Source organism: Martes martes (assembly GCF_963455335.1).
Source record: "Martes martes genome assembly, chromosome: 17".
Taxonomy (NCBI): Eukaryota; Metazoa; Chordata; class Mammalia; order Carnivora; family Mustelidae; genus Martes; species Martes martes.
This window is the reverse complement of record NC_137905.1, coordinates 39,207,042-39,234,786: the sequence shown is the minus strand read 5'-3', so window position 1 is coordinate 39,234,786 and position 27,745 is coordinate 39,207,042. Positions and strand designations below refer to the sequence as shown.

Genomic DNA, 27,745 nt, shown 5'->3' with positions numbered 1-27,745 from the left:
TTGCTTAATTTTAATGTGGCTAACTTAAGATGGTTGTATAGTAAATTTATGCAACTGATCACAGTTATTAAATTACTGCATCTGCAAAGGAAGCAATCAAACCCCTTATTACAGTTGCTGTGAGTGAATGCTAAATGTCAAGGAGTTACCAGTGCGCTGCGGGGAATCGCGCTCCAGTTAAAGATGCATAAAATATCAGCACTTTTTTAATGCTTGTGCATTCAACAAAGACTCCCATCATAATTAACTGGTATGGAAATAAATAATTTTTACAAACTACCTTAGAAACAGTTGTGCTACAGTTTTTGTCAAAGTCTGCTGCTCTATAGCGATATTTAAGCCCTTAGACACATTTCCCTCTAACTCACATATGCTATAAAATATTTAAATCTCACAGAGAGGTTTGAAAATGATATTATAAATCCAACTCCCAGTGCTAAAACGTAATTTATGATGATTAATTTAATTATACGTTTTAAGGTTTTGATATTTTAAAAACTTGAGATTAATTTTTTTGGTGACGGTCCCAGTCTGACAGTTCGGGGAGAGGGGGCTTCTTTCTGTAAACAGCGAAGATGTAGCGTAGGGGCTCGGCTCAACCGGGAAAGGTGGAGAGTCCTTTGTGGGCACGGCGGCTGGGTCTGAAGCCTGGCCCCGTGTGACAGGTTTGTCCTCTCAAGCAAGTTGTTCGGAGTCTGTGTGTGAGAAACGCGAATGATCAGGGTATGTATTTCATCAGGCTCTTGTGAGGAGTCCGTGGGAAAACGTGTGGAAGGTGCCTCGGCGAGCACACGGTCCTTAGGAGGACTCACTGAATGTTACCTATGGTCGGGAGCGCCCCACCTGCCTCCTCTGGAGGCAGTTTGCTTCTGCTAATTGTATCATGGTTGTAGCAGAGGGCTCTGGTCTCTCCCTTCATCAGCACCCACCTTCCCTCGGGAGCTGTGGGGTTTTAGAAATCTGGACTGGGAGACCTTGGAATCTTTTAGGGCCTGAAGTGCCTGGCCGAGAAGGAGGAACTTGGGTACCCCCTCCCCCCGGCCCCCGGAGCTGATTTGGTCTCGTGGCGATGGACCAGCTGAACCCTAGGAGAACTGCATTCTGAACAGAATCCCCTAGGCTGTGGTGTGAGGCCACTGGGTGCCCCGTGCAGATAGGGTGCTCCCGTCGACCCAGTCCTGCGCTGTCCTCTCCAGAGAGGAGTGTACCCCTAGCATTTTACTGGGCAACTGTGGAGAAAGATCAGGTTACGAGTTTTGGGTTTTGCGACCCGATGGTCCTGAGGTTTGTGTTCTCTCGCAAAGAGCTGTGGGGGTGCATCCGAAATGGATGCCTGTGTGCCGGGAATCAGATGTCTAAACGGCAGATCCTGCCTGTGGGGACGACTTTTTCTGGCCTCATGTATTCCCTCGGTGTAAGTTTGCTTGGAATTGCTCGTTCATACGTATTTCAAGGATGACGCTGTAGGGCGATCAGATTCATGCAAACGTCCATTTGTGTGTGCACGTGTGTTTATGTTTTTGCATTTGTGTGTGTGCATATTTACATGTCGATGTGTGTGTAATCTATATAAAGAAATGCAAATGAACCCAAGTCACATTATTCATCCGTGATATCTTATTTCCATCAAGCAAGCAATGGGGCATTCACAATCTACCCCAATTTTGGCCTCGTTGGACTAGAACCTTGGCTCCCGGATGCTGTGTTTTGGCCCGTGGCCTCCTCGACGCAAAGCTCGCTTAGGGTCTGGAGGTGCGATTGGAGGACGGGTGTGTAGCTCTTGGCATTATTTTTTTTTTATCTTGCACAATTTGATGAGAAATGTGATAAGCATATGTCGTATTTTAAGGTCAAAGCAGACACACATTTACAAAGATCAGTTAGGGAAACGACTACGTCTGGAAACGAGAAGAAGGCTGCTTTTACTCAATAAAATATTCAGAGCATAGAATCTCTTAAAAGGAATTCATTTTGTTTTAACTATAACTTTGACACCAGTTTCTGAAATAACCGCAAACATTGGGTCCCCTGGAATGACTGAGTAGGTGTGAGTCCTTCCTGTTTTCTGCGTGCCCCGGGTCGTTCTCTTCAAGTGCGTTGCGGGTGACGTGGCGTCTTGGGTCTTGGTCGCACCAGCACAGCTGCTATAGGCCAGTGCTTTCCAGAGCACAGAGGGGTCAGCTCCAGGCCTCCAGGCCCGTGGGGGCTGTGGGCAGTAACCTGGCAGCAGTCGGGTCCTCCCTCTGGGGCACTGTTTAGAAGTGCCTTCTGGGGAGCCCTGAGCGGCTTTTCGAGATTAGCGTGGTTTCATGGCTTTTCAGACGTTATTTAATAGACCCCTTGTCTGGCTTTATGAGTGCAGGGAGTGTCAGCGCATGCTTCCAGGGCTGGGATCTCACTGTCCCTGTGACTAAGATGGCCCTGATGTGGAGTGAGAAAGCAGCCCAGGAGACCCGGGTTCACAGCCCGGTTCTGTGTTTGGCGAGCTGTGCATCTGAGTGGGACACAGTCTTCCTGATCTGTGAAGCGGGGCAACAGCCAGATCCATCTCCTGGGGTGGGTGCGGAGGAGAAGAGGAGGCAGCGTAAGGAAAATGTCAATAAACGACCCAAAAACAACACTCCCCTGTCCCCCCCCCCCCCCACCAGAACATCCTAGCTGCTGCCTTTATGATGGTCAAGGAAAGCCCAGGGCTGTCTTGGGGGATGGTTTCCTGAGAGCATTCAGAGAGGCTTTGCCAAGCACCCTGGGGTCCTTCTGAGCCTGCCGTCTGTCACCTCCGGGAGAGCCCCGAGGCGGACCCTGCACTGTCCTCCACTCTGCTGTCTCTGCTCCCTGACCATGGCATAGGTGCTCGCTCAGCCATGCCTCTCAGGCCCTGAGCCTTTCCCTGCCACCCTAATTGTGGACAAGATGACATGACCAGGACGAGGCGTTTGAATGGTGCCAGTCCCTGCCTTACCTTGGTTCTGATTCCAATAATTACCCCTGTACACCTGCTGCTTCTCTTATTAAATGAGGTGACACTAGGCGTGTGAGGCCGGCCACCCTAGCCAGGGCGAAAGCCAGAGCCTCCTTCTCCACTTGGCATAGAGGCTTTCGGGGACAGACGAGGGCCCCACCATCTGCCCTTAGAGGAAAAAGGGATTGGGATCCCCCGCATCTGACACCCACCGCCCCTGCCTCTTTTCAACAGGATGAGTTGAAATTCCCAGCCATCCGTTCCCCGCCCCCCCCCACCGCCACCCCCCAAGGCGTCTCACCACCGCTCCTTTTGTAGCCGAGGGGGGGAAAAAAGATTTTTAAGGATTCACTAATGGTAATGAAAAATATTCTGATATAACATTAAGGATTTTGCTCCTGAAATGTGTTTAATGTAAATATGCTGTCAGAGACCCTTCAAGTAATTGACACAAGCAGATGATTAGCAGTGTTCTCAACGGTGTTTTTGCATAATCTTACATTTTGACAGAACTCCTCAGCAGCATTTTATTGTCAGTGCTCTGCAATCAGGAAGGACTTTCTTTCCCCGGCAACATTTACTTTGTCGTTATGAATCTTGTAAGTGGTCATTTAACCGGTTCTGCGAGCGGGAGGAGTATCGGTTACCCCCGCCTTTGGGGATTTGTCTTTCTACCAGGAAACCCCTCTGAACAGTAAACTTTTTACCGACCTGGAGGAAAGTCAGAGGAGCCACTCCATCAGGCCTGACCTGAGCTCTGGGGACAGCTGCAGCCCACCTGGGTGTCAGGCCCTGGAGAGCTGAGGCTTGAGGCTTGAGCCTTCGGGGTCAGCATGACGGAGGCCCGGGCCCATCCCCACAGTAGCCCTGTGGCCCTGTCCCCTGGAGGCTGTCCTCGGGCAAGTTCCTTGTCACCTACTTTATCCGAGCTGGACTTTTCTACCCCCCCACCCCCAACCTCATGTGGAATTCAGTTCATCTTTGTTAATGTTTAAAAAAAAAAAAAAAAAGGTGTTCAATTATAATCATATCTAACTGCCCCAAATTAAACTGCCCTGATCCATAAGCGTTCATAACTGCATACAGTTAAGTTACATTAATAGTCAATATAATAAACCTTCACCTTTATTGAAGCTGCTCTTGTTTCCACAGCAAGTCTTTAATCTATCTCAATAGATTTCTGGTGTACAGCACGTATAGATTTGGCCAGTGACAAGGGTTAGAGTAGTCTTGTAGAACATTTACTTGTAGCTCTGAAAAGCCCACATTCATCAGAGGATGAAGTCGATCAGATTGTACCAGAATCAATGCAAGGCTCGTGGGATCCCTCTTAGGCTTGGAATGTGCTCACCTTCTTCGGAGAGCATTCTCTCTCTCTCTCTCTCTCTCTCTCTCTCTCTGTGTCTCACACACACACACACACTCTCTCTCTCTCACACACACACACACACACTCTCTCATACACGCGCACACGCATACACACACATCCCGCTCTGTCTTAAAGCCATTTATCTCTGAATGTCAAATTGCAATAATTAACCATTATTGATCTTAAATTCAATTAACTTCATTAACACAGGTCATGATGAGGGTGCTTGTAAGGGAAAGGCATTTGACAAGTGTCTTTGCTCGTGTGACATTCTGTGTTCGTGGTGGTGGCTCCAGACCGTTCAGACCGTCCCCTCGGAGAGGCAGCCGGGGTAAAGGGGCCGCCCTGAGGCTCGCCTCCCGGACTGGGTGACAGATCTACAGGGTGGTGTTCGTTGTCGGGCTTGCCGGCCCCCCTCGCGGAAGGTTGACACGAGGACATTCTGTACACACACGCTCACTTGCTGTGGCCAGAGGATGTATCCCCGAGGTGTCTGCCCCCTCCTCTTTTCAGAGCTGGCAGAGAGCCCGTTTGCCCCACACTCTGTAGGCCGGTCTCAGGTGACCTTCAGGGACTTCCGGATTTTGCTGGCCCCAGAAAACAGCCCTCCCCTTTGTATTTTCTGATGCAAAAGCTACTTTCTCTCTTGCCCCGGGAGACCTGGGTGCCCCCGTGGGGACCCACAAGAGGGCTCTGGGCACCCCCACTGTGTGCCATGTGCTCCTTGACCTACTGTGCATATTTTGTAACTTTTAAGGTAAGTGATGTCACCCCGTTTGGCCAAGGATGTGTGCCACACTTCCCAAGACTGTGGGCACCTTCCCTCCGTGTCTTTACACGCACACAGCGTGCTCCTCTGTGGGAGACGCAGGGAGAGAAGGAAGGAAGGGCCTGGGTTCTGGCTGCCAGCCAGCGCCGTGAGGGCCGCCTTCCTCCCCAGCCTCAGTCTCCCCATCCCTTCAGCGGGCCTGGGATGTGGGCTGCCCCTCCCCCCTCGGCGTGTTCTACAGCTCGGGGAAGGTCACGTTCAGGAAGGTGCCTCCATAGGTGATGCCAGCCCGTGACCCTCAGCTGCAGGGGAAGGGAGGCTCCTGAGTGTTGGCCATCGCTTCTGGCTTTTTAGTTGTGGTGGAAATGCTGCTGGGCTCTGCAGTGTCTCAAGGAAACAAAACGGAAGCAAACAAACAGAAAAGAGCAAGGATGAAGTTCACCTTCTCTTCCTCTGAAAACAATTTTGGAGAGCTCCGTCAGGCCCCCGGCGTGTGCCAGGTCCCATACCAGGGGCTGTTAGGACAGTTTACCTCTGCCTGCCCAGCCCCTCCTCACCGTCCCCATGAGGGCTGCAGAATCCCTGAAGGGCTGTGGGCACTCAGAGGTGGGAAGCGTCGGCCTGGAGTTGGGGGGGACAGGGAAGCACCCCGGGAGACGGGCATCAGCTTGGTTTCTGGAGGTGAAGTGTTCCTGGTCTCGAGGGCAGAGGCCCAAAGGGAACTTCCCTAGGTACCCAGGAAGCACCAGGGAAGTTGGGGGGGGGGGTACCGAGATTGCAAATGTCCCTGAGAGCCACCTGAGGAGCGGCAGTTACCCAGGAGGCCACAGGGAGCTGCGCTTGGCTCTATCCCTATGTGTCAAGAAGGGTGCGCGCTGGGCCTGACCTGGGAAACGCCTCTGATCTGACTGCAGGGCTCTTTGCAGTGGGGCGGAGTGTTCATGTCTGGGTTTTAGGAGCAGGATTTCTGGGGCCATCAGAATGCATTAGGGCATGGCCAGGGAAGTAAGCGACAGCCAAGGGACATGGACTCTGATTTGTCCGGAGGGCCCTTCCTCACCGCCCCGAAGCCTGGGGTTTCCTGAGCACCTGTCTTAGACTCAAAACCTGAGGCCCTAAAACTTTCTGTCGGCCCCAGGAAGGGAGAAGTCAGCCACACTGGGTGTCCTCTCAGCCCCAGGCGGCTGTCTCGTTCAGCTCTGACAATGGGAAGGGACGCCCGGAGAGGCTACCCTGCAGACCTCTGCCCCTGCCATGGCCACCTCTGGGGCTCAGGAGAATTGGTGAGGTGATTGCAGGGCTTCAGTTGAAGAGGAGTGAGGGGAAGGAGCCAAACTGGAAAGGAAAAGGCAAGCCTGAGACCCACAGGTTCCACGAGTGAGCGCAGGGCCCCACGTGTGGTTGCAAGCGCCGTAGCCCATGGGTGCTTTGGGTATCCCAGTCTCACGTGGGGCCAGGCAGCCCAGCAGCCGGTGCAGGAGGCTGAAAGGTGGCTCGCCCTTCCTCCTTTCACCAAGGTCAGTGGTTTTAGCACACCGTGTACCCCTGTTTCCGCTAATCCGCTGTGACTGGGTGACATCTGTACCCAGAATGCAGGCGGGCAGAGAGAAGCAAAGGCAGGGGCACCTAGGGAGGCTAATGGGCTTGTGTACGTCCCATGGAGCTGATCCCTGACGCCTGCAACTTTGCATCCAGGAATCCACGGTCCTACACCTGCCTTCCCCAGTGAGTGCTCTGAGATGGGACTTTGTCCTGTAAAGAGCCTGCCACCAAGGAGGGGGTTGGGGACACGAAAAGTAAATGGCCTTTTCTATATATTAAAATTTCGCAATACATTCATGAGTGTGTGCTTGTGAAAATCGCAAACCATGCAGAAGAGACGTCCTCTCTTGCCCTCCTCCTACCATCTCCCTCCCCAGCAACCATGTCCCCTCTTGCACCTGGAGCACATTGTTCCCCTCCAGGAGGAGATCCTTCCTCTCGGTGCCTACCACACAACCTGCCCCACTCCCAGCTCACACAGCAAACATTTCCCCATTTGACAATAAATCTTAGAGATCTTCCCACATCAGAATTTATAGAACTACCTCATTCTTTTTAAAATAAACTTTTAAGTCAGTGTAACATACAGAAAGGGATCAGGCAAACATAAGTGTCCAGGTTGATGAGTTTTCCCTGAGTGGACATGTCCACGTAGCCAGGGCCCAGATCTGAAGCAGGACATTTCTATCACCCCAGGAGTCCCCAGGGCCTGTGTCCAGTCACTCCTTCCCTATGGGACACCACAGATCAGTTTTGCCTGAGTTTGAAATTTATATAAAGGGATCCAGGGAGCCTATAATCTTTTGTGTATGGCGTCTTTCCTGGCGTCTTCTGTTTGTAAGATCTTTCCAGTTGTTATGGAAAATTCTTTGTTCATCTTCTCTGCTATATACCCTTCCGTTGTATGCATTAAGTTGTTGGTTCATCTTCCTCGCTATATGCTGTTCTGTTGTATGGATGGGCCATGATACAGGTGTCCGTTTGCTGTTGATGGGCGTTCAGGTTGTCTTGAGTTTCTTTGCTGTTATGAATGATGTGCCAAAGGCCATTATGGTCCAGGTCTTCTGCCAAGCTGTGTGTGCATCTCTGTTGGGTAGGCATCTTTCTAGAGTTGCTGTGTCATGGAGCAGGGCCACCTGTAGCCCGGCCCAAATAGGGACTCAGGTTTTCAGAGTGGTTGTACCAGTTCCTACTGTTGTGTCTGTGAATGAGCATCCCCACTGCTCCCCAACTTTGCTGGCATTTCTCTCTTATTCTTAAAACAGCTGCATATTGTTTCATGAAATAGATGTCCTATTTTTTTGATGTTATATGAAATGTGGCTGAGAACATCTTTCAACATAGAGGTTCTTTTTTTGTTTTTTGTTTTTTTGTTTTTGTTTTGTTTTGTTTTTGCACATAGGTGAGTAATTCTTTAGTATAGATTCCTAGCTGGGTCAAAGAATATGTATATTTTCAAATTTGATAAAAGCTGTTGAATTAGCCTCCATAAAAGGATTATGCGATACAGGAACTAGTTGGCGAGAGTGTTGTTTTATGTTTCTTTCTCTTCCTTCCTTCCTTCCTTTCTTTCTTTCTCTTCTCTCTCTGTCCGTCTGTCTTTCTCTCTTTTTGGGCATGGTAAGGTGTTGAGGGTTCTTCAATCTAGCATAAGAAACACCTAAGTCAGACTATACAAGTGTCAACATAAATTTGTGAGACAGGATATTTGAAAGGAAACAGATAATGTGCCAACCAGCCAATAGGTACTATTTATATATTTATTGGTTTAGGGAAACCTGTTTTAACCTATCTTAATAAATACAAGTGAAGTTGAAATCAATGGGTATTTATATATGTCAGTTAGTAAAATATAAATATAAATCATTTAAAACTTTATTTCTTCAAACTGTCTAGGAAGATTACATGCCATCCTGGATGTGAGCTAGCCATATAAATGGTGATCACGTGTGTGTTAGTAAAACTTGGTGTGTGCTCAATGTATGCTAGGTGGGTGTTGTCTGAGTGCTGGCTGACTATTGGGTGAATTCTGGCTGAGTGCTGGGTTTGTGCAGGGTGAGTGCTAACTGAGTGCTGAGTGCTAGGTGAGTGCTAGGTGAATGCTGGCTGAGTGCTGAATGAGTGCTCTCTGAGTGCTGGGTAAATGCTGTCAGAGTGCTGGGTTTATGCAGGGTGAGTGCTGACTAAGTGCTGAGTGGTAGGTGAGTGCTAGCTAAGTGCTTAGTGCTAAGTGAGTGCTGGCTGGGTGCTAAATGAGTGCTCTCTGAGTGCTGGGTGAATGCTGGCCAAGTACTGGGTTTGTGCAGGTTGAGTGCTGCCTGAGTGCTGGCTGAGTGCTGAATGCTGAGAGAGTGCTAGGTGAGTGCTAGCTGAGTTCTGGGTGCTAGGTGAGTGCTCTCTGAGTACTGAGTGAGTGTTCTCTGAGTGCTGGGTGAATGCTGGCTGAGTGATGGGTTTGTGCAGGTTGAGTGCTGGCTGAATGCTGGGAGAGTGCTGGGTGAGTGCTAGCTGAGTACTGGGTGCGAGGTGAGTGCTAGCTGAGTGCTGAGTTAGTGCTGTCTGAGTGCTGGGTGAATGCTGACTAAGTGCTGGGTATGTGCAGAGTGAGTGCTGTCCCAATGCTGAGTGCTGTCTGAATGTTGGGTGAGAACTGCCTGAGTGACGGGTGTGTGTTTTCTGAGTTGTGACTGAATGCTGTCTGAGTGCTGAGTGATTACTATCTGAGTACTGTATAAATGCTGTCTGAGTGCTAGGCTAGTAGTGTGAAGTGCTGTCTGAGTGCTGGGTAAGTGCTGAGTGAGTGCTTTCTGAGTGTTAGTTGAGTGCTAGCTAAATGCTAGCTGAGTGTTGACTGAGTGCTGGTTATGTGCTGGCTGAGTGTGGGCTGAATGTTGGCTGAGTGCTATGTGAGTGGTAAGTGAGTGCTGGCTGAATGCTACGGAGTACTGTTTAAGTCCTGACTGAGTGCTGGGTAAGTGCTGGCTGAGTACTCTCTGAGTATTGGGTGAGTGCTGGCTGAATGTTGAGTGAGTGCTGTCTGAATGCTAGGTGAGTGTTGTCTGAGTGCTGTCTGAATGCTGGGTGAGTGTTGGGTGAGTGCTATCTGAGTGCTGGGTCAGTGCTGGCTGAGTGCCAGGTAACTGCTGGCTGAATGCTGGCTGAGTGCTGCTCTCTGAATGCTAGGTGAGTGCTGGCTGAGTGCTGTTGGCTAAGTGCTAGGTGAGTGCTGGCTGAGTGCTTGTTGAATGCTAGGTGAGTGCTGCAGGCTGAGTGCTAGATGAGTGCTGGCCGAGTACTGGTTAAATGCTAGGTGAGTGCCTGAAATCTAGGTGAGTGCTGGCTGAGTACTAAGTGAGTGCTGAGTGCTGTCTGAATGTTTGGTGAATGCTGGCTGAATGCTGACTGAGTGCTGTCTGAATGCTTGGTGAGTGCTGGCTGAGTGCTAGGTGAGTGCTGGCTGAGTGCCGTCTGAATGCTTGGTGAGTGCTGGCTCAGTGCTAGGTGAGTGCTGGCTGAATGCTGGCTCAGTGCTAGGTTAGTGCTGGCAGAGTGCTAGGTGAATGCTGGCTGAGTGCTGTCTGAATGCTAGGTCAGTGCTGGCTCAATGCTGGCTAAATGCTGACTGAGTTCTAGGTGAGTGCCAGCTGAGTGATGACTGAGTGCTGGCTGAGTGCTAGGTGAGTAACAGGTTGTTCTGGCAGTGCTACAGGCCTCAGAAAGGCCTAAAGGCCTCCTGACCCAGGTGACTACCATGGTGGTACCCGTGCAGGGAGAGAAGGGGTGAGCTTCTCTCTGGTCCCTGGGAGCATTCTCCTTCCAGTTTTCTCTGCAGTCATAGGATAAGCACCCTTGTCAGGAACTCCTGAGAAATACTGTGACCTTGACTTTTGTGTAGCGTGTCTGTTCTGTGAAATAGGAGTGTTGGGGAGATGTGGGCGAGGTCGGAAGGCTCTTGGGGCTGCTCTGCCCTGCATTTGAGAGTGGGAAGGGAGCCGGCGGGAACTTCTGCCCCTTGGTCTGTGGCAGTCTTAGGCCAAGCAGCTCCCACCTAACCCTGTGAATTTGACCTGGAGTGTGTAAGAGTGTTGACCTGCCGGGCTGTGTGAAGGGTGCACTGGTGAGGAATGCTGGGTTCCTGCCTCTGTAATGTGCATGGAGAAGGTTTATGTGCACAGTTAGCCCTTGTGAAAGTTATGTGGGATAAACGCCAGAAGAGACTCAGTACAAGCAATGAGCTCATAATCATTTCTTACATTTCTCTAGAAAGTTGGAGTTTAGAGAGGACTTTTCCACCCATGGCATCATCACTGAGGTTAGAGAGGTCGCTTTCAGAGGGACAGGTGTGAAGGGGCTTCCTGGGGGTGGGGGGCAGAACAAGCAGGGTCTTGAAGGGCTGGGACGAGGTTATGAAAAGGTGGAGCATATTACACAAAGTGAAAGAAATGCGTAGACCAAGGAAGGACAAAGGAACATCATCAGGGAAGGGTGGCTTGTGTGTCCGAGGACAGGTAGACAGTGGAAGATAAACTTGGAAGGTAAAATGGAGCTTGGTTATGCTGGGCTCTGAATATGAAAGAAGTTTATGAGGGTGTATGATCCTCTAATGCCCTCTGATTTTTGTAACCAAGGTCATCTTGACCACATAAAAGTAAAACCTGTGACTCTGACTTACTTATTTTGACAGTTTCTTATTCCTAAACTAGATCATCTAGAGTATGTACTTATGTCATATACACTTTGGATGGAGGGATGAGTTTTTGAATAGATGGGTAGGTGGATGGATGGATGGATGGATGGATGGATGGATGGATGGGTGTGTGGGCAAGTGGATGGATGGTTGGATGGATGGGTGTGTAGGTAGGTAGGTGGGTGGATGGATGGATGGATGGATGGGTGGATGGATGGTTGGATTGATGGGTGGATGGATGGATGGATGGGTGTATGGGTAGGTGGACGGATGGATGGATGGGTGGGTTGGTGGATGGATGGGTGGATAGATCAATTGCATGAATCAGTTGTCTCCTCTTCCATGTAAGTCTTCATTCCTCCTTCATGGAAGCCATTCATTTATCTTCTCCCTGCATAGAGCTCTTTGGGTGCCATGAAGAACAGCCAATAAGGCCTAGCAAGAATTCGAGTTGTACATGTATAGCCCACTTGGAAGAGGCCTATCATAAGAACTACTCAGAATTTCTTCAACCTATTGCCCTGTTCTCAACTGTGGTTCCCCAAGGTTTTGAGATCATTGAGTGAGCATATAGGCAAGAATTCTCCTTGGTTTAGTAGTGCCTCAATGGGAATCACAAGCTATCCTGTGAGGATCACTCTGTCTGATCTCCAGGAGATCCCATGCTTCAGAGCTGAATGTGTGTAAGGCATGATTCTTCTTAGCCATTAGCAAAATTGACCATTACCCGTGTGTGCCATGTGAGAAGTCTGAGCACATCCTTTGCCCCTAATAATTCACCCAATCCCTATTTGCTGCTATCTGAAATTCCACCAAGGTTGAGAGGATTTTTCTTTGAATGAAGTATGCTTGAAGCTGGGGACAGAGGGGACTCAGGGTCCCCAAACTGAGTGTTTATTTACTTTTTATTGTCTGAGGCAATTGCTTTGAACCTGACTGTGTCTTTGATCCATTTATTTTTTCCTTGAAGCAGGGTGGGTGCCCAGCCTGTAGCAGAGCATATCGCCCAGAAGCAATGGGGGGAGCGTGACCTCACAGCCGAGGGAGCTCACCTTCCTTGCTGATCTGGGGGAGCCTCCCAACTTCCTGGCCTCCTGGTTATCTGACCCACCGCTCCCGCAAGGGAAGGTCTCGGGAAGGGGAGGGAGGTTGCTCAGAAGGGCTGCTGAGATGGCTGAATGAGGCTCTCATTGCAGCAAGAATCCATAGAGAGAAGCCTTAGAAGGGCCTTTCTTACCCTGGGGCGCGAGGGCCACGTGTGGCTTCGGGAATCTTCTCTGACGTATCTACAGGGATAGACCTCGGTCTGGGTGCTCAGGCTTCAGAAGATGCTGGGGCTTCCAGCAGCTGGGAGGTGTCCCCGGGACCTTGCTGTCATTGGCCTTCTAAGGAATCAGCAGCAGCCTCTGATGGCCGGAACAGCTGCTCCTGGCCACTCCGGCTCCGCTGAAGGGTACGTCGCCTGATTCACGCCAACCTTATGCACCAATCAGCTAACGCCATGCTTTTCTTGGCGTGAAAGCATCGCGGCTTTATTAGCACAGTGATACCCAACTGAACAAGCGTTCGTCTTGCACATTACATCAAATTAACTTGTACGAAATTAATATTCCTGACCTTGCTAGTGGGAAGAACAATCAATCTAGGGGAGGTTGTCATCCCAACGCGGCCAGCCTCCTGGAGGACTCCTGACCACTAGCACTTCTGCTACCATTTCCTTCCCCCAGAGCCCAGCCATGCACTCCTCATTCCTCTGGCCCAGCGTGGGCCCTTTGGGGATTATCCTGGTTCCTGGGAAGCCCCGGCACCCAGCGGGGATGCCTGGGAGGCCCCTGGTCTCCCCTGGTCTCTCCGGTGCCATCCTCGAATGCCATGTCTCCTTATCCCCAGAGCCCGTGACCTCCGTCACTGCAGATGGCTTGGGTGATGTCTTGTGACCCTAGGCGCCCAGGTGGATGGCTGGAGAAACCTCATGTTGTCTGCTGGGTTTGGTGGATTGTGACCTCCTGGGTACCAAGCTGTGTGTCCTCTCTTCCTGGAATCAATCTTCTCTCTCTGTTGCCTGGTGATAACCCTAAGAGAGGCCCGCAGATCCATCCAATCACCTTGGTATTACCCAGCGCATTTACCTAAGCTCCCCGCCGACTCCCATCCCTCACTTCCTCCAGCCATCTCCTCCTTTCTCGGCACAAAAAGCAAGTCCCACGCGCTCTATTCTGAGTTTTCCCTTCTTGGGAGCCCTGAGTCTTGGGGTGCTGGGAGCTGCCTAGAGGGTGACAGTGTTCTGTCATTGCCGGCCCAGTGCTGGGCACCCTGACTGTCCCTGCCCCTTGCCCCCCAGGCTCCCAGCAGCCCATTTTATGGGATCTCAGAGCATCTGGGGGTAACTTGGGGCCCCAAAGGCAGTCGCACCAGACCGGGCAGTTGCTGCAGACACGGCTGCACCCACAGAGGAGAGATCTGTATAGAAATAACCCTGGGGGCACAATGCCCCGGCACTTTGCAGGATTCCTTCATAGAGCAGAAATTCTTGTGTAAAAATGGGTCAGTCTGCGTGGATTTTCTCCATGTGTTTCGGACAGAGGGAGATTTAGGTGAGGTTTTCTGGGGATGTGGAGCTCTTTCCCCATAAAGAGGAAGGCAGCTCAGGGCAGAACTGATGTGATATGGACCGAGCCAGGAGAAGGTGGCGGGGGGCCAGAGGCTGGAGGCTGCCCGGCCACTGTTCGTGCGGGTGCCAAGTGAAGGGCGTCTGGTCTGACCATTGCCCCCACGGGTCTGGGAGCCCGGGAATTTCGAGTCAGGTGGAAGGGGATGGAGCTGTGGGTGACCCAGTCTCGGTGCTGCCCCTGCCTCCTTCCTTCCCAGAGGATGGCCTGGGTCTGGGGGCAGTGGGCGTGCTCGGTCAGAGAATTTAGTTTTGGGCAAGCTCCTCTGATGTCTGTTCCTTCCTCTGCCTCCTTTCCTTGTTCTTTATTTCTCTCTCTGCTGCTTCTCCTTCCTCTCTGGCTTTCTTCCTTCACCACAGCCCACAAGGTGGCCAGAGGGAGGAGGAGCGGAGCCTGTGCCGCGTGGGGAGCCCTTACCCAGCAGGGCTCGGCACCCCCATAGCCCCTTTTCCTGAAAGGCAGCCCGCAGATCTGGGGGTCTGGGAGACCATCAGCTGGGAAGCCTGCATTTGCAAGAGCAGAGTCAGCCCAGAGGTCGGACCCAGAGCCCACCCCCACCTCCCGGTGCAGGCCCCTGGAGGATTCCTGCAGGTCCCTTGGGCCCTCCTTCTAAAGGCAGATTCCCTTTAACTGGGAAGAGTCCCGGCACCCTCACTCCTCAGGGAGGACCTTGCTTCTTCACAAATACCTGGGGGGTGGGTGTGGCAGGAGCTGCTCCCCACCTTTTCCCCAGCCATCCCCCGGGGAAGAACTTGGGACTCAGGGACCTGAAGCCAGTCTCGTGGTCACAGGACCAGCAGGTGGCAGAGCAGGAGGCAAGGCCCAGGGGGCTCTCTGTGATGTCATTCACCCTGGCAGGACAACCTACAGTACAGGGCCGCCGGCAGTCCGCACGCCCTCTCCCAGGCGACCACTGTCCCCGGGGCGGGGCTTCCCGGGGGTCCCTTGTCATGACTAGGAGTCTGCTTTGTCGTGGGCCCTTGTGTGGGGGAAGGGGGGCTTCAGAGGTGGCCAAGAACCCCCCCCCCCCGCCGCGGTGACCCCGTGTTTGCATCTAGGCAAATCCTAAAACAGGGAGAGGACTCACAGCCTCACCAGAGGATTTTGGGTTTCTTGAAACAACTTGAATTTGATGTCTGGAACAGGGAGATTAGCCTTGGCTGTGAGGGCAGGTGCACAGCAGCCCTGAGAAGGGTCAGGAGAGCCGGGTTCCAGAGCCCGCAGCCTTCTTCACACGCTGTCCAGTGTCGCCTGTCTCCTGGGCTGGTCCGGCGTGTGAGGCCCAGCCTCCGGGCCCCGCTCCTCCCGGGGCTTCCAGGCCGGGCAGGACGCTGACCCTGGGGCACATCAGCTCTGGGGCAGAAGAGAGCCTTCCACGTGTCGTGCTCACCAGGGTCAGCTGAGCAGTTTTCTTGTTGATCACCTCCTCAGCTGGTTAAATTGTTCTTAGAACAACAACAACAAACCACCCTTTTTGAAATTTTCTTTTGACAATCTGAGCGCTCCGGGGAGGCTGAGACCGGCCTGAGGCTCCAGACTTAGCACGGACCCATGGCAGCTCCCCGGGCCCCTGTCCTCCCCAGCCCTGCACCAGGACTCCCAGTTCAGGCCGTCTCTGAACTCACCGTCCTCCATCCTCGCCCCCAGAGTCCTCTCTCCTGTCTCTCCTCAGACGTCCATCCCGTCCATCCCTCGCTTCCTTCCCTTCCCTGCCTACCTGCCACTCCCTCAATGGCCTCTGTCCCTTCCTCTCTGCGTGGCTCTGGCTCTGGCTGCCTGTCTCTCCGTGTCTCTCTCTGCCTCTTCGTCTCTCCCACATCCCTCTCTGTTTCTCTGTCTCTGTCTCCCCCAAACCCCAGTCCTAGTGGATTCTTCTCCAACCCCATCCTTCTCCTGGTGTTCTCCTCCCTCTGCCCCTCCCCCCTCCCTCTCCTCACCCTTCTCAACCCAGGACTCCGGACATGGACAGCATCTGTCCTCCGCCTGCGTCTGCTCCTCTCTGTGTCCATCCCAGACCCAGGCTGCCCCGTGGATGAGTGACAGGGTCTCATGGGCAGCAGGAGGGGCTCCTCTGCGCTGCCCTTACTAGACAGCTGGAGGGGTGGGACGGTGAGGGGGGAGGGAACATTAGGTCACCCTCACTGGGGTCGGGGTGGGGGGAGTCTAAGGAAGCTTTCGGAAGCAAAACTCCATCCCACCTGGGAGTCTCTGGAATTTGAAAACAGAGGGCTTACCTCCAAAGCTTCCTTGCAGCCCAGGAAAGGTGCAAATCGGCAGGACCATTTATGGTGACGTTGCCTCTGGGAGCAGGGGTGCAGACATGCCTTCTCCCTCTCAACCCTCTGCCTGCTGGTGCCCCCTGCACCCCTGCTGTGCCCACAGCCCCCCGTGGCTGGAGAGCACAGACCCACAGGGACACTTCGATTCCTTCCTCGCCTCCTTTTGGGAGAGATTCACAAATGTGTGGTGAAGGTCATTCGCACTTGCCCAGAAATGAATTCCGTGATGCCCCAGCTTCCTCTTTTATATTTATGTCAAATGTATTAATTTCTTCTTACCTGGTGGTTGAGTTTAGTTCGTGACAATAATAAATATTAATGAAGGAGCTGCTGTCTCCCCACCTGATGACCTGGTGGTCTGGCTTTTCACTCCTTGGACACGTCCATCGTCCCCTTGGACGTGTCCATTGTCCCCGCAGCCACGTCTCGGGAGGCAGGAGCACTCAGGACCCTCCTGGAGGGGCAGGCACAGAATCCCTGGTGATGGGAAGCCAGGGAAGGCTGTGACGTGGCGGCCTGCTCCGTGTCCTGGGAGCACGGCTCTTGCTCCACACCCGCTGTGTGGCTCCCCCAGGAATGGAGTCAAATGCCCTTGAAACCTGCCCTGACTCCCATGGAGTCTCAGCGGAGGGTTTGCGAGTGTCCCAGCTAACTTGTCAGGACTCCAGCTTCCTAAAGCGCAGACGAGGAATCATTGAATCCACCTGCGGGGACCGTGGAAAGGGTCAAGTGCGATGAATGGGAAAATGGTTCACAGACATGTGCGTATGAGGCTTGACTGTGGGTTTGCATCCTTGATGTCCCGGGGGTCCGGGGCTATGGGAGTTTGCAGGGAGCTCCTATCATCCTGATGGCTCTGGTGTCCCACGAACATGCGTCTCTACCCCAGAGTCCCCTCCGGTTCTACATGAATGAAGTCCTGCCGTTCATTCCCCTGCCCCCAGATACGCCCTCGGCCTTGAGCTCTGGAGAGACGGATTGCCACACTGCTGCTTTAAGCACTTGCCTTTCGTTGCGGGGAGAGAGAGGGAGGATGTACACAGGGAATCAGCGGCAGCAGATCTGGAAGGGCTCACCTCTTGGAGAGAAACTTTTTCCACTGAGCCACTTGGGGGAAAATGAAACACGAGGCCCCCGTCCGGCCCTCGCTCGCTCGCTGGCTTCCACTCCCGTGTGTGTCTTTGAGTCTTTACAGCTGTTGACTTGGTTTGAATGAGAGTCCCCCAGCCCCACCACCAGAGCCGGCGGGCAGCAAATTTTCAGTTTCATTTGTTCAAGAGCAAAGAGCTGTGAGAACGCCGTCCCGGAGAGCGGACTTTGGGTGTGGGCTGTCATCCTGTCCCTGCCTCCCAGAGGCAGTTCCCCATGAAGTCATCACACGAGGAGGGAGCTGGTCCAGGAAGGACTTTGGACTGGACCCCAGCACATCTGCTCTGCTCTGGGACTGGCCAGAGTCTGGATCTCTGTAGATGTTCGGGCAACGATTACAAGGTTTGAAGGAGTCATCTATGGAGTCACATGTTCATTCATTCATTCATTCATTCCACGGATGTGTTGAATGGCTACTACGTGCTGAACAACAGGGTTGCCCCAGACGCTGGGAGTGGGGAGGTGGGACCTCGTGACCACATGAAGCTGACAGTCTGTCCGAGCATCCTGGAATGTTTGGCTGTAAGCAGGTGATTCCAGTGGTGTGCCTTATAACAAGGGGAAGTGTCTAAGCGAACAAAAGTTGGGGTCAGTGAGGCCCCCGGACATTACCCCTCACCGGTGGCCCAGGGAAGGGGGCACTGGCTCACTTACTCCCGTGTGCATCTGCCTTGGGATTTCCAGCAGAGGAGGCCGCCCTGCACAGTGAACGGTGAGAGGCCTCTTGGCACATTCTAGAAGCTGCTGGGCTGGGGAGGAAGCAGGGCCAAGACAAGGAGGACTTCGGGGTTGCTCTGAGGCATTTGAGCTTTCTTCCAAGCCAGATGGGAAGTCACTGAGGCTGCTGGTTGCAGCGCTGGTGTGGGGGTTAACAGGACGGCCTGCTGAACCATAGGGACATGAGGATCCGTGGCTTCTTCATGGGCCTGGACTGGGTAGGCCCCCAGAGGAGAGGACGGGTGCTGCTGGCTGCCCAGGGCACGGGAGGAGGGGCCGATTCTCATACAAAGGCTGGTCACAAGCCTCTTGCTGCTGGATGTGACCTGCAACTGCTCTTTCCGAAGGAGACGGTGAGGATCTGTTGCTCACCTACTGTGTGCAAAGCTGGGACAACGTGGACCGGAGCCCTCGCCTTGGACAAATCAGATAAGAACATACAGAGCATTACACAGCAGCAAAGAATTCACAAAACGGGTCACAGTGGCCAAGCTCCCTGAGGCTCTGCGTGATTCCCTGTCAGGTCGGGCTAGTGGATGGTGTCAGCCACTGGCCTTCAGGGAGGAGAGGCCCCTGCAGGCCGGTGTGGTGGGGACGAAGACCAGCTTCTCACCCAGCCTACCTGCCCCCCAGTTGACATCCCACTGTCTCCTCTGACTGACTGGAGACACCCAGCCTCCCCTCCCTCCTTCCCTGACCCCGAGTCGGAGAGAAGTCTAGAGACTTCTAGTCCGGAGAGGAAAGGGCTGAGAAGCACCTCGGCTGAGTGTTCCCAAAGAGCCCGTGCTTGGAGGGGTGAGTGTGTTTCTACCTCTGCTTGCCCCTTTCCCAGGAAAGCCATAAAGTAAGGAAGAGGACAAGACCGTGTCTCACATGGAGGGGGAAACTGAGGCCTGGAGAAAGGAGGTACCATGCAGTGCTCAGCGGGCGCCACCTCTCCAGGTGTGCGTGGGTCCCCAGTTCGAACTTGTGGAGCGGATGCCCCTTTCCTTCCCTTAGCCCCGTGTGCCCATGCTCCACCCCTCTCCCCTCCCACCACATCGAGTGACAAGAGTGGGCGTGATACTCTTGGAGGAGGGGGAGGACTGCGAGATGGAGCAGAACGATTCGTGCTCTGGCCTTTATTTTAAGGAGGAGGGAAGGACCGACGAGTGGAAGTCCAAGGCTCAGCCTCGGGACATAGTCCTCCCCACCGGGTCAGGAAAGGAAGAGACGGTCTGACTCGCTGCCATGGTCCCTGGTGCGGCTGTGAGCCAGGGTGCTTCCTGAGAGCCTCAGAAACTGTGACGAGGCCAGGGGTGGTGTGTGGGGTGACACTGTGTCTCCCCAGGACCCAGCACCTCTCAGCACTGAAGCTTTTTAATTTTCCTCAGTGCAGATTACTTTTCTTTTAATACGGATTTCCTCTGCAGTCATCAGACTGGTGGCGTTCTGATCGGGCTGGGTGGCATTGGAGGGCACTAGAGGCATCGGGGGCCCTGCGTGGGGCAGGGGCTGTTCAGATCAGTGTGGTGCTGTGGGGGTGCTCCAGAGGGTGCTGAGGCCTTCCCGGGGAGGGGGGACGATGCTCCTGGGTGGGAGGTGACTTCACAGAGGCACGAGATTTTCCTCAGCTGGTGGTCTGCATGCCACAGTGGGAGCATTTGCGTCTGCCATCGGCCCCAGCTTCTTCTGGCTGCCCGGCATCCTCCCATGGCTGCTTCAGCTGGGCCATTTCTGGATCGTTGCCTCTTGCACACTTCATTCTGTGGGATCCGTAATGAGAGCAAAGTGCCCCGAGTGTGGGTTCACCTTGCAGGCTGTGGCTCAGAGGGCCACTGTCAGGGGAGAAGGGGATCTGGGGTCTATATCTGTTTCCACAGGACCAGGCTTTTCCTTGCGTCTCAGCAGGAGGGATGTAGGTCATGTGGTTTCCTCCTCCCTTCCAAGTTCAGAATGGCGGCCCTTGGTTGGAAATGTTACACATCTGGGCCCCTGGGGCGTCTCTGCAGATGGTGGGCCCAGTCTGGTTAAACCCTGATCGCCCTGCTCTAGCCCCTCTCCTAGAGGAATGCAGACCCTCCCCAGACGCTCTGACCAGCTCATGATGTGTGTCCCAGGCTAGGGCGACCGCCCGCCCGGGTCTGCCCAGGTCCGAGAGGATTCTCAGGCTGCAAAACTTTCCTGCTAACACTGGGGCACTTGCAGGCAAACGGTGACTCTTGGTCCCCCTACTCACCGCTGACTGCCCTCCCCCTAGGCCTGCCAGCCCCGTTGGAGTTTGAGAGCCACATTCCAGGATGTGCTGCGGGCTAAGGAAGGTCCTTGGGAGAGACAGAGATATTTTTTCCCTTTTTCTTATCCTGTTCCTTTCCCCAGCAAGGCGTTCACCTTGACCACCCTGGCCCACAGAGGAGCCTCCCCTGCTCAGCGCAGGGTTTTCCCGTTTGTTTTGGCCCCAGCCAGAGAGAAAGCTTGTTTGCCATTTTCTTGCATCGTCTCCAAGAGCAGGGCCTCAAATTGGAGGCCCACCCCGGCACCTCATACGTCGGCTGACCTGAGCAGGGCCCTCTTCTCAGCCCACTTGTGGAGGTCGTTCCGCGGCTCAAACACCAGCCCCTCACTTTGGCGTTCGCATATCCCTACGGCGGCGACCCACACGCCTGCGTGTCCCGGGGACCCCAGCTCCACTCACCTCAGCGTTGCGATGTCCCTGTGGCCTCAGCTTAGAATTCTTGGTGCCCAAAGGGGGATTTAGGACTAGGAGAAAATCACACCGGACCAGCATGGGAGAGCAAGGGAGGAGAAATATCTCTGTGTCTTCTGGGGAATTTTATTTGTTTGGGTCATTTCACGGTTTTTCGTTGTTTTTTTGTTTGTTTGTTTGTTCTTTGTTGTTGTTTTTCCTGGTGTCAAATTGGTAGGAGGCAAGTCTTTAAAATTCTGGAAGTAAATTCCACAAACGAGTCTTCCTTTTCTTTTCCGAGAGTTTGTCTGGGGTTTGGTCCTGTTTGGGTCAGCCAGACCGCTCGCCCTCCACCGTCCCGGCCACCAAACACCCTCGGCCACTGGCTTTCTGACGCAGACATGTTGAGAAGCGGACAGGAAGTGGTCCCTTTTCCTGCCTTAAAATGGCTGCCCACCGTGCCTGGTTGTTCACAAAGACCAGCCCAACTAGGCGAGGTCCGGTAAGGAACGACCTAAGTCACCAGATGCAAGGAAATGGAAAAAAAGAAAAAAAAAATCAAACCCACCAAAAAAAAAAGAAGGAAAGAAAGAAAAAAAAACTCACAAAAACTTTATTCCATTAACACGACTATTCTCTTGGCTTGGCGCCTGTGGATGTGGCTGTTCTAGAACCCGGAGCTGCTCAGCCCTGCCCTCCACCTGCCCAGGAAGTGCACACTGGATTTACATCCCCAGTTACGTTGCTTCCAGAAAGACAAGATCCCTGTTGGATGCCCATGAAGCTTATGCTGAGTAAATATTGACAAAGTAGTCTTAAGAGCAAACACTTTGACATTTGTAAGGTCCACTGGAAGGTCTTGTATATATTTATACAGCAGGAATGAGCACCGCATACCAATTTTCCTGAACTTGTTCTGACATAATTCTGCATGGATAGTGTGTGTGCAGGTGGCTGAGAGCGCGGCTGAGGGTACATGCGGAGGACGGGGCCAGGGCTGGGTCGGGGTCTCCTGTCCTGTCGGGAACAAACCAGTCCCTAGCCCCTGGTAGCAAAACTTACTGTAAGCTTTTTCAAGAGCTGCGTTTCCAGAAGAAAGGAAGAAAGAAAGAAAAAAACCCCCACAAAACCTTGTTTTTAATTTATTGCAATTGATGTACTTTCCTTTTACTTCGTAAAAATTTTATTGATGTTTTCGTACTTTATATTTATTAAAGATTGAGCCTCAAAAATGTAATGAGTAAAAAATGCTTGCTTAATTTAAATTGTGAATCTGTCTGTTAAGAAATGCATTAGGGGTAGGAGAAGCATAAGACATATTAATTGACAGACAGGAACTGCTGTCTCTGAGGTTGATACAAGTAATTTATTACTTTAGAAATGAATGCCACCTCCAGAATGTGCTTCATTAATTTCAAATTTAGTTTTAATTTCAAGCTGTTGCCCCTTGAGAAGAATAAGGTGGCAAATTATGTTTGAAGAGCAGACTTTTTTTTATTCCTTTGCTCCAAAGAAACACCCCGTTTTAACTATTTAATTTTTCCAAATCCATGGGCCCGTCCACTTTGCTGCGTTTTCCTGAGAGTCGAGAAAATATTCTAGGTAAGCTCAGCCCTTACTAACGCTTTTTTTTTTTTTTCTTCCTTCCTTCCTTCCTTCTTTCCTTCCTTTCCCTCCCTTCTCGTCCCCGTCTGGGTCCTGTCCGTCCGTCCCGCCCGCCCCGCCTTCGCACCTGCTATCGCGGCAGCCTATGTTTCCGAGGAGCTAAAGGCCGCCGCCCTAGTGGAAGAGGACCTAGACCCCGAGGAGAGCACAGTAGATGGGGAGCCCTCGGCCAAGTACTTGTGCCCCGAGAAGGAGCTCAGCAAGGCCTGCCCCAGTTACCAGAACTCCCCGGCGGCTGAGTTTTCCAGCCACGAGATGGACAGCGAGTCGCACATCAGCGAGACCAGCGACCGCATGGCCGACTTCGAGAGTGGATCCATCAAGAACGAGGAGGAGACCAAGGAGGCGGCGGTCCCCCTGGAGGACACGACCGTGTCGGACAGCCTGGAGCAGATGAAGGCCGTGTACAATAACTTCCTGTCCAACTCGTACTGGTCCAACCTGCACCTCAACCTGCACCAGCCCTCCTCCGAGAAAAACAACGGCGGCAGCAGCAGCAGCAGCAGCAGTAGCAGCAGCAGCTGCGGCAGCGGGAGCTTCGACTGGCACCAGAGCGCCATGGCCAAGACGCTGCAGCAGGTGTCCCAGAGCCGCGTGCTGCCCGAGCCCAGCCTCTTCAGCACCGTGCAGCTCTACCGGCAGAGCAGCAAGCTCTACGGCTCCATCTTCACGGGCGCCAGCAAGTTCCGCTGCAAAGACTGCAGCGCCGCCTACGACACGCTGGTGGAGCTCACGGTGCACATGAACGAGACTGGGCACTACCGCGACGACAACCACGAGACGGACAACAACAACCCCAAGCGCTGGTCCAAGCCCCGCAAGCGCTCGCTGCTGGAGATGGAGGGCAAGGAGGACGCCCAGAAGGTGCTGAAGTGCATGTACTGCGGCCACTCGTTCGAGTCCCTGCAGGACCTGAGTGTCCACATGATCAAAACGAAACACTACCAAAAAGTGCCTCTGAAGGAACCCGTCACGCCCGTCGCAGCCAAAATCATCCCCGCCGCGCGGAAGAAAGCTTCGCTGGAGCTGGAGCTGCCCAGCTCCCCGGACTCCACGGGCGGGACCCCCAAGGCCGCGATGGCGGACACCAACGACGTGCTTCAGAAGAACTCCAACCCCTACATCACGCCAAATAACCGGTACGGCCACCAGAACGGGGCCAGCTACGCCTGGCACTTTGAAGCCCGCAAGTCCCAGATCCTGAAGTGCATGGAGTGCGGCAGCTCCCACGACACGCTGCAGGAGCTCACCGCCCACATGATGGTCACCGGCCACTTCATCAAGGTCACGAACTCGGCCATGAAGAAGGGCAAGCCCATCATGGAGACGCCCGTCACTCCCACCATCACCACCCTGCTGGACGAGAAGGTGCAGTCCGTGCCCCTGGCTGCCACCACCTTCACGTCCCCCGCCAACACCCCAGTGAGCGTCTCCCCCAAGTTGAGTGTGGAGGTCAAGAAGGAGGTCGACAAGGAGAAGGCGGCCGCCGACGAGAAGCCCAAGGAGAAGGAGAAGCCCTGCGAGGAAGAGGAGAAGTACGACATCTCCTCCAAGTACCACTACTTGACGGAGAATGACCTCGAGGAGAGCCCCAAGGGGGGACTGGATATCCTCAAGTCCCTGGAAAACACGGTAACGTCCGCCATCAACAAGGCCCAGAACGGCACCCCCAGCTGGGGGGGCTACCCCAGCATCCACGCCGCCTACCAGCTCCCCAACATGATGAAGCTGTCCCTGGGCTCCTCGGGGAAGAGCGCGCCCCTGAAACCCATGTTTGGCAACAGCGAGATCGTGTCTCCCACGAAAAACCAGACCCTGGTCTCCCCACCCAGCAGCCAGACCTCACCCATGCCCAAGACCAACTTTCACGCCATGGAGGAGCTGGTGAAGAAAGTCACGGAGAAAGTTGCCAAAGTGGAGGAGAAGCTGAAGGAGCCGGAGGGTAAGCTGTCTCCGCCGAAGCGGGCCACCCCGTCCCCGTGCAGCAGCGACGTCAGCGAGCCCATCAAGATGGAGGCATCCAGCGACGGCGGCTTCAAGAGCCAGGAGGGCAGCCCCAGCCCCCAGCGGGACGGGTGCAAGGAGGGGAGCCCCCCGGCCGAGCCGGTGGAGAATGGCAAGGAGCTGGTGAAAGCCATGAGCAGCGGCCTGAGCAGCAGCACGGCCATCATCACCGACCACCCGCCTGAGCAGCCTTTCGTGAACCCCCTGAGTGCCCTCCAGTCGGTCATGAACATCCACCTGGGCAAGGCCGCCAAGCCCTCCCTGCCTGCCCTCGACCCCATGAGCATGCTTTTCAAGATGAGCAATAGCCTGGCCGAGAAGGCGGCCGTGGCCACCCCGCCGCCCCTCCAGTCCAAGAAGGCGGACCACCTCGACCGCTATTTCTACCACGTCAACAACGACCAGCCCATAGACTTGACGAAGGGGAAGAGTGACAAGGGCTGCTCTTTGGGTTCAGTGCTTTTGTCACCCACGTCCACGTCCCCGGCAACCTCCTCATCCACGGTGACAACGGCAAAGACATCTGCCGTCGTATCATTCATGTCAAACTCGCCGCTACGCGAGAATGCCTTGTCAGATATATCCGATATGCTGAAGAACTTGACAGAGAGCCACACGTCAAAGTCCTCCACTCCTTCCAGCATCTCCGAGAAGTCTGACATTGACGGGGCCACGCTGGAGGAGGCCGAGGAGGCGACGCCCGCCCAGAAGAGGAAGGGCCGCCAGTCAAACTGGAACCCGCAGCACCTGCTCATCCTCCAGGCCCAGTTCGCGGCCAGCCTCCGGCAGACGTCCGAGGGGAAGTACATCATGTCAGACTTGAGCCCCCAGGAGCGAATGCACATCTCGAGGTTCACCGGGCTCTCCATGACCACCATCAGCCACTGGCTGGCCAACGTGAAATACCAGCTGCGAAGGACAGGTGGAACAAAGTTCCTCAAAAACTTGGACACCGGCCACCCCGTGTTCTTTTGTAACGACTGTGCGTCGCAAATCAGGACTCCTTCCACGTACATCAGTCACCTCGAGTCACACCTGGGCTTCCGGCTCCGGGACTTGTCTAAACTGTCCACCGAACAGATTAATAATCAGATAGCACAAACCAAGTCGCCCTCGGAAAAGTTGGTGACGTCCTCCCCCGAGGAGGACCTGGGGACCTCCTACCAGTGCAAACTTTGCAATCGGACCTTTGCGAGCAAGCATGCGGTTAAACTCCACCTTAGCAAAACGCACGGGAAGTCCCCAGAAGACCACCTTCTGTACGTTTCCGAGTTAGAGAAGCAGTAGCATTTGCTTTCGATGAGAATGACTGTAATTTGCTTTGAGGGAGAACGGTTGCAGGCACCTTAAGGCCCCTCTGTCTTGTTCTTGGCACACGTTCTTATTTTAACTGCAGAGAATCACTCTGGGCTGGACTGTTTTGTATAACTGTACAGTGTTTAATAGAGGTGCATAATCAGCTGTTGTTACTGGTAAAATATGAAGGTTAAAACGCAGTGGTAAGTGTTTGGAACTTTGTGTAAATGGGATTTAGTTGTGAGCATCCCCCTGATGCTTCAAGCTGCATGCATTAACAGACAGTTTAATTAAGCATTTATAACGAAATCGGGCACACTTTTTCCACGCGGCTCGAGTGTGCCGGCGTTTCTCACCCTTTCATCTTTAGCCCTCTGAGTACTTTGAAGCACTTTTGCATTAATTTGGTTAAAAAATAAAATGAAATAATAATAATGTATGAAGCTCTGTTTTTTAAACTCCTTACCAGCTTAGTTAAAATTAATAATATGAACCTCCCTTTATGCAGGTCTGCAGGGGTATAACACGCCTTGAAATTTAAAAGAATATTATTTTCACATTGAAACATAGATGTATATATTGTATAGATTTCAGACTCTCTTATGGAAAATGTGATTGTGGTTTAAATGACCTTTTTTTCCTGCATTTATAGCAACAGTGTTTTATGTACCTGCTATGCTCCGGGCATAAGCTGTGCCTATGTATAGTGTATATTTCTTTTTTCTCTTTTCTTTCTTTCTTTTTTTTTTTTTTTTTCGTTTTTTAAAGGTCTATGGGTTTTTTTTTTTTGTTTTGTTTTAACATGCAAACATTGTAAATTATACAGAAGATACCACAGATAGCATTTATAAAGTATACAGAAACATTATCTGAAAGCAAAGTATGATTGTTTGTTTTGCTATACAGTACATCTATATTGATAGGTTCATGTTTAAATTATACATATTTATTAGCATCATATTATCATTTGTTTTGAGCAGTCTGAATACACGAGGCAGGAAACGACATCCGTGGCGGGCATCATAACTATTTTGCACATGATTTTTAAAGGTATTTATGAGAAGTCAAAGAACGCGCAAAATAAACTCAGTGCTCAAAGGGTTAAGTCTATCTGAAAAGAGAGAAAAAAAAAGAGGAACAGCAACAAAAAGAAGTTGTACTGTATCTCCGAAGCATTGATAAAGCCTTTAAAATGTTCGTACTGTAATACTTTGCTTAAAAGTCACGAGGCATTCTGTGACACAACCTCTTCCACTAATTTATAAGCCCTCTCGGTGGCTCTCCCATATTGTAGGATGCCTTTTCCTTCCGATTGGTAACTTTCTGTTTTGTTCTTCCTAATTATTCTCCCAAGATCCCACACTGCAGTTTTATCTTTAGGCTTATGAAAGGTAACCCGTGGTTACCGGCTCTCCAAGTGATTCTGTTCTTCTCCATTTTTGGCAGTTAATTTGCAGAAGTAACTGACAGCTGACACCATACGAGAACCTATGTATAAAATATTGGCATGTAAGCAGCACAGACACTGTAACACACTCTGTGCCCTGTTTTGTTGTTGACAATGAACCACCATTATGTGACTCTTCATATAACCCTTTTTTCTACGGCAGCATTAAAATTGTCTTTTTGCTATAATTTTGTGTTGCGTTCACAATTCTGTCTGAAATGTGCTACGGCTAACGAGCACATTAAAATTAAATTGTATGCGATCTGTTTATGACTGAGTCGGTTGCTGTGTCTGCCAGGTGCTGGCAGTCGGAAGCTGCCCGTAAATCAGGGGAGTTTTAGTGAACTTTGGCGTTTGGAGAGCAGGGAGCCCTCTTTCTCAGAGGCTGCGTGGACAGAATTTTCCCCGAGAAGAGAACGCGAAAGAGAGGAAGACATTCGCGTGAGGTTAGCTTCTCTCCTCGAAGGCGGTGTTGGAAGCGATTAGGGAACAGAGCTTTGCAGGTCGCCCCTGGTGACCCTCGTG

At 52.6% G+C, this 27,745-nt stretch overlaps 1 protein-coding gene across 1 annotated transcript in view; it reads left to right on the top strand.

The window, feature by feature from the left end:
- The window catches only part of TSHZ3 (teashirt zinc finger homeobox 3), a 70,600-nt gene extending 43,117 nt beyond the window's left edge, over positions 1 to 27,483 (top strand). Inside the window, exon 2 of the mRNA XM_080829239.1 lies at positions 22,556 to 27,483. Coding sequence (XP_080685365.1) covers positions 22,556 to 25,764 — 3,209 coding nt within the window. The 3' untranslated portion in view covers positions 25,765 to 27,483. The remainder of the gene's footprint in view (positions 1 to 22,555) is intronic.
- Positions 27,484 to 27,745: the final 262 nt, after the last annotated feature.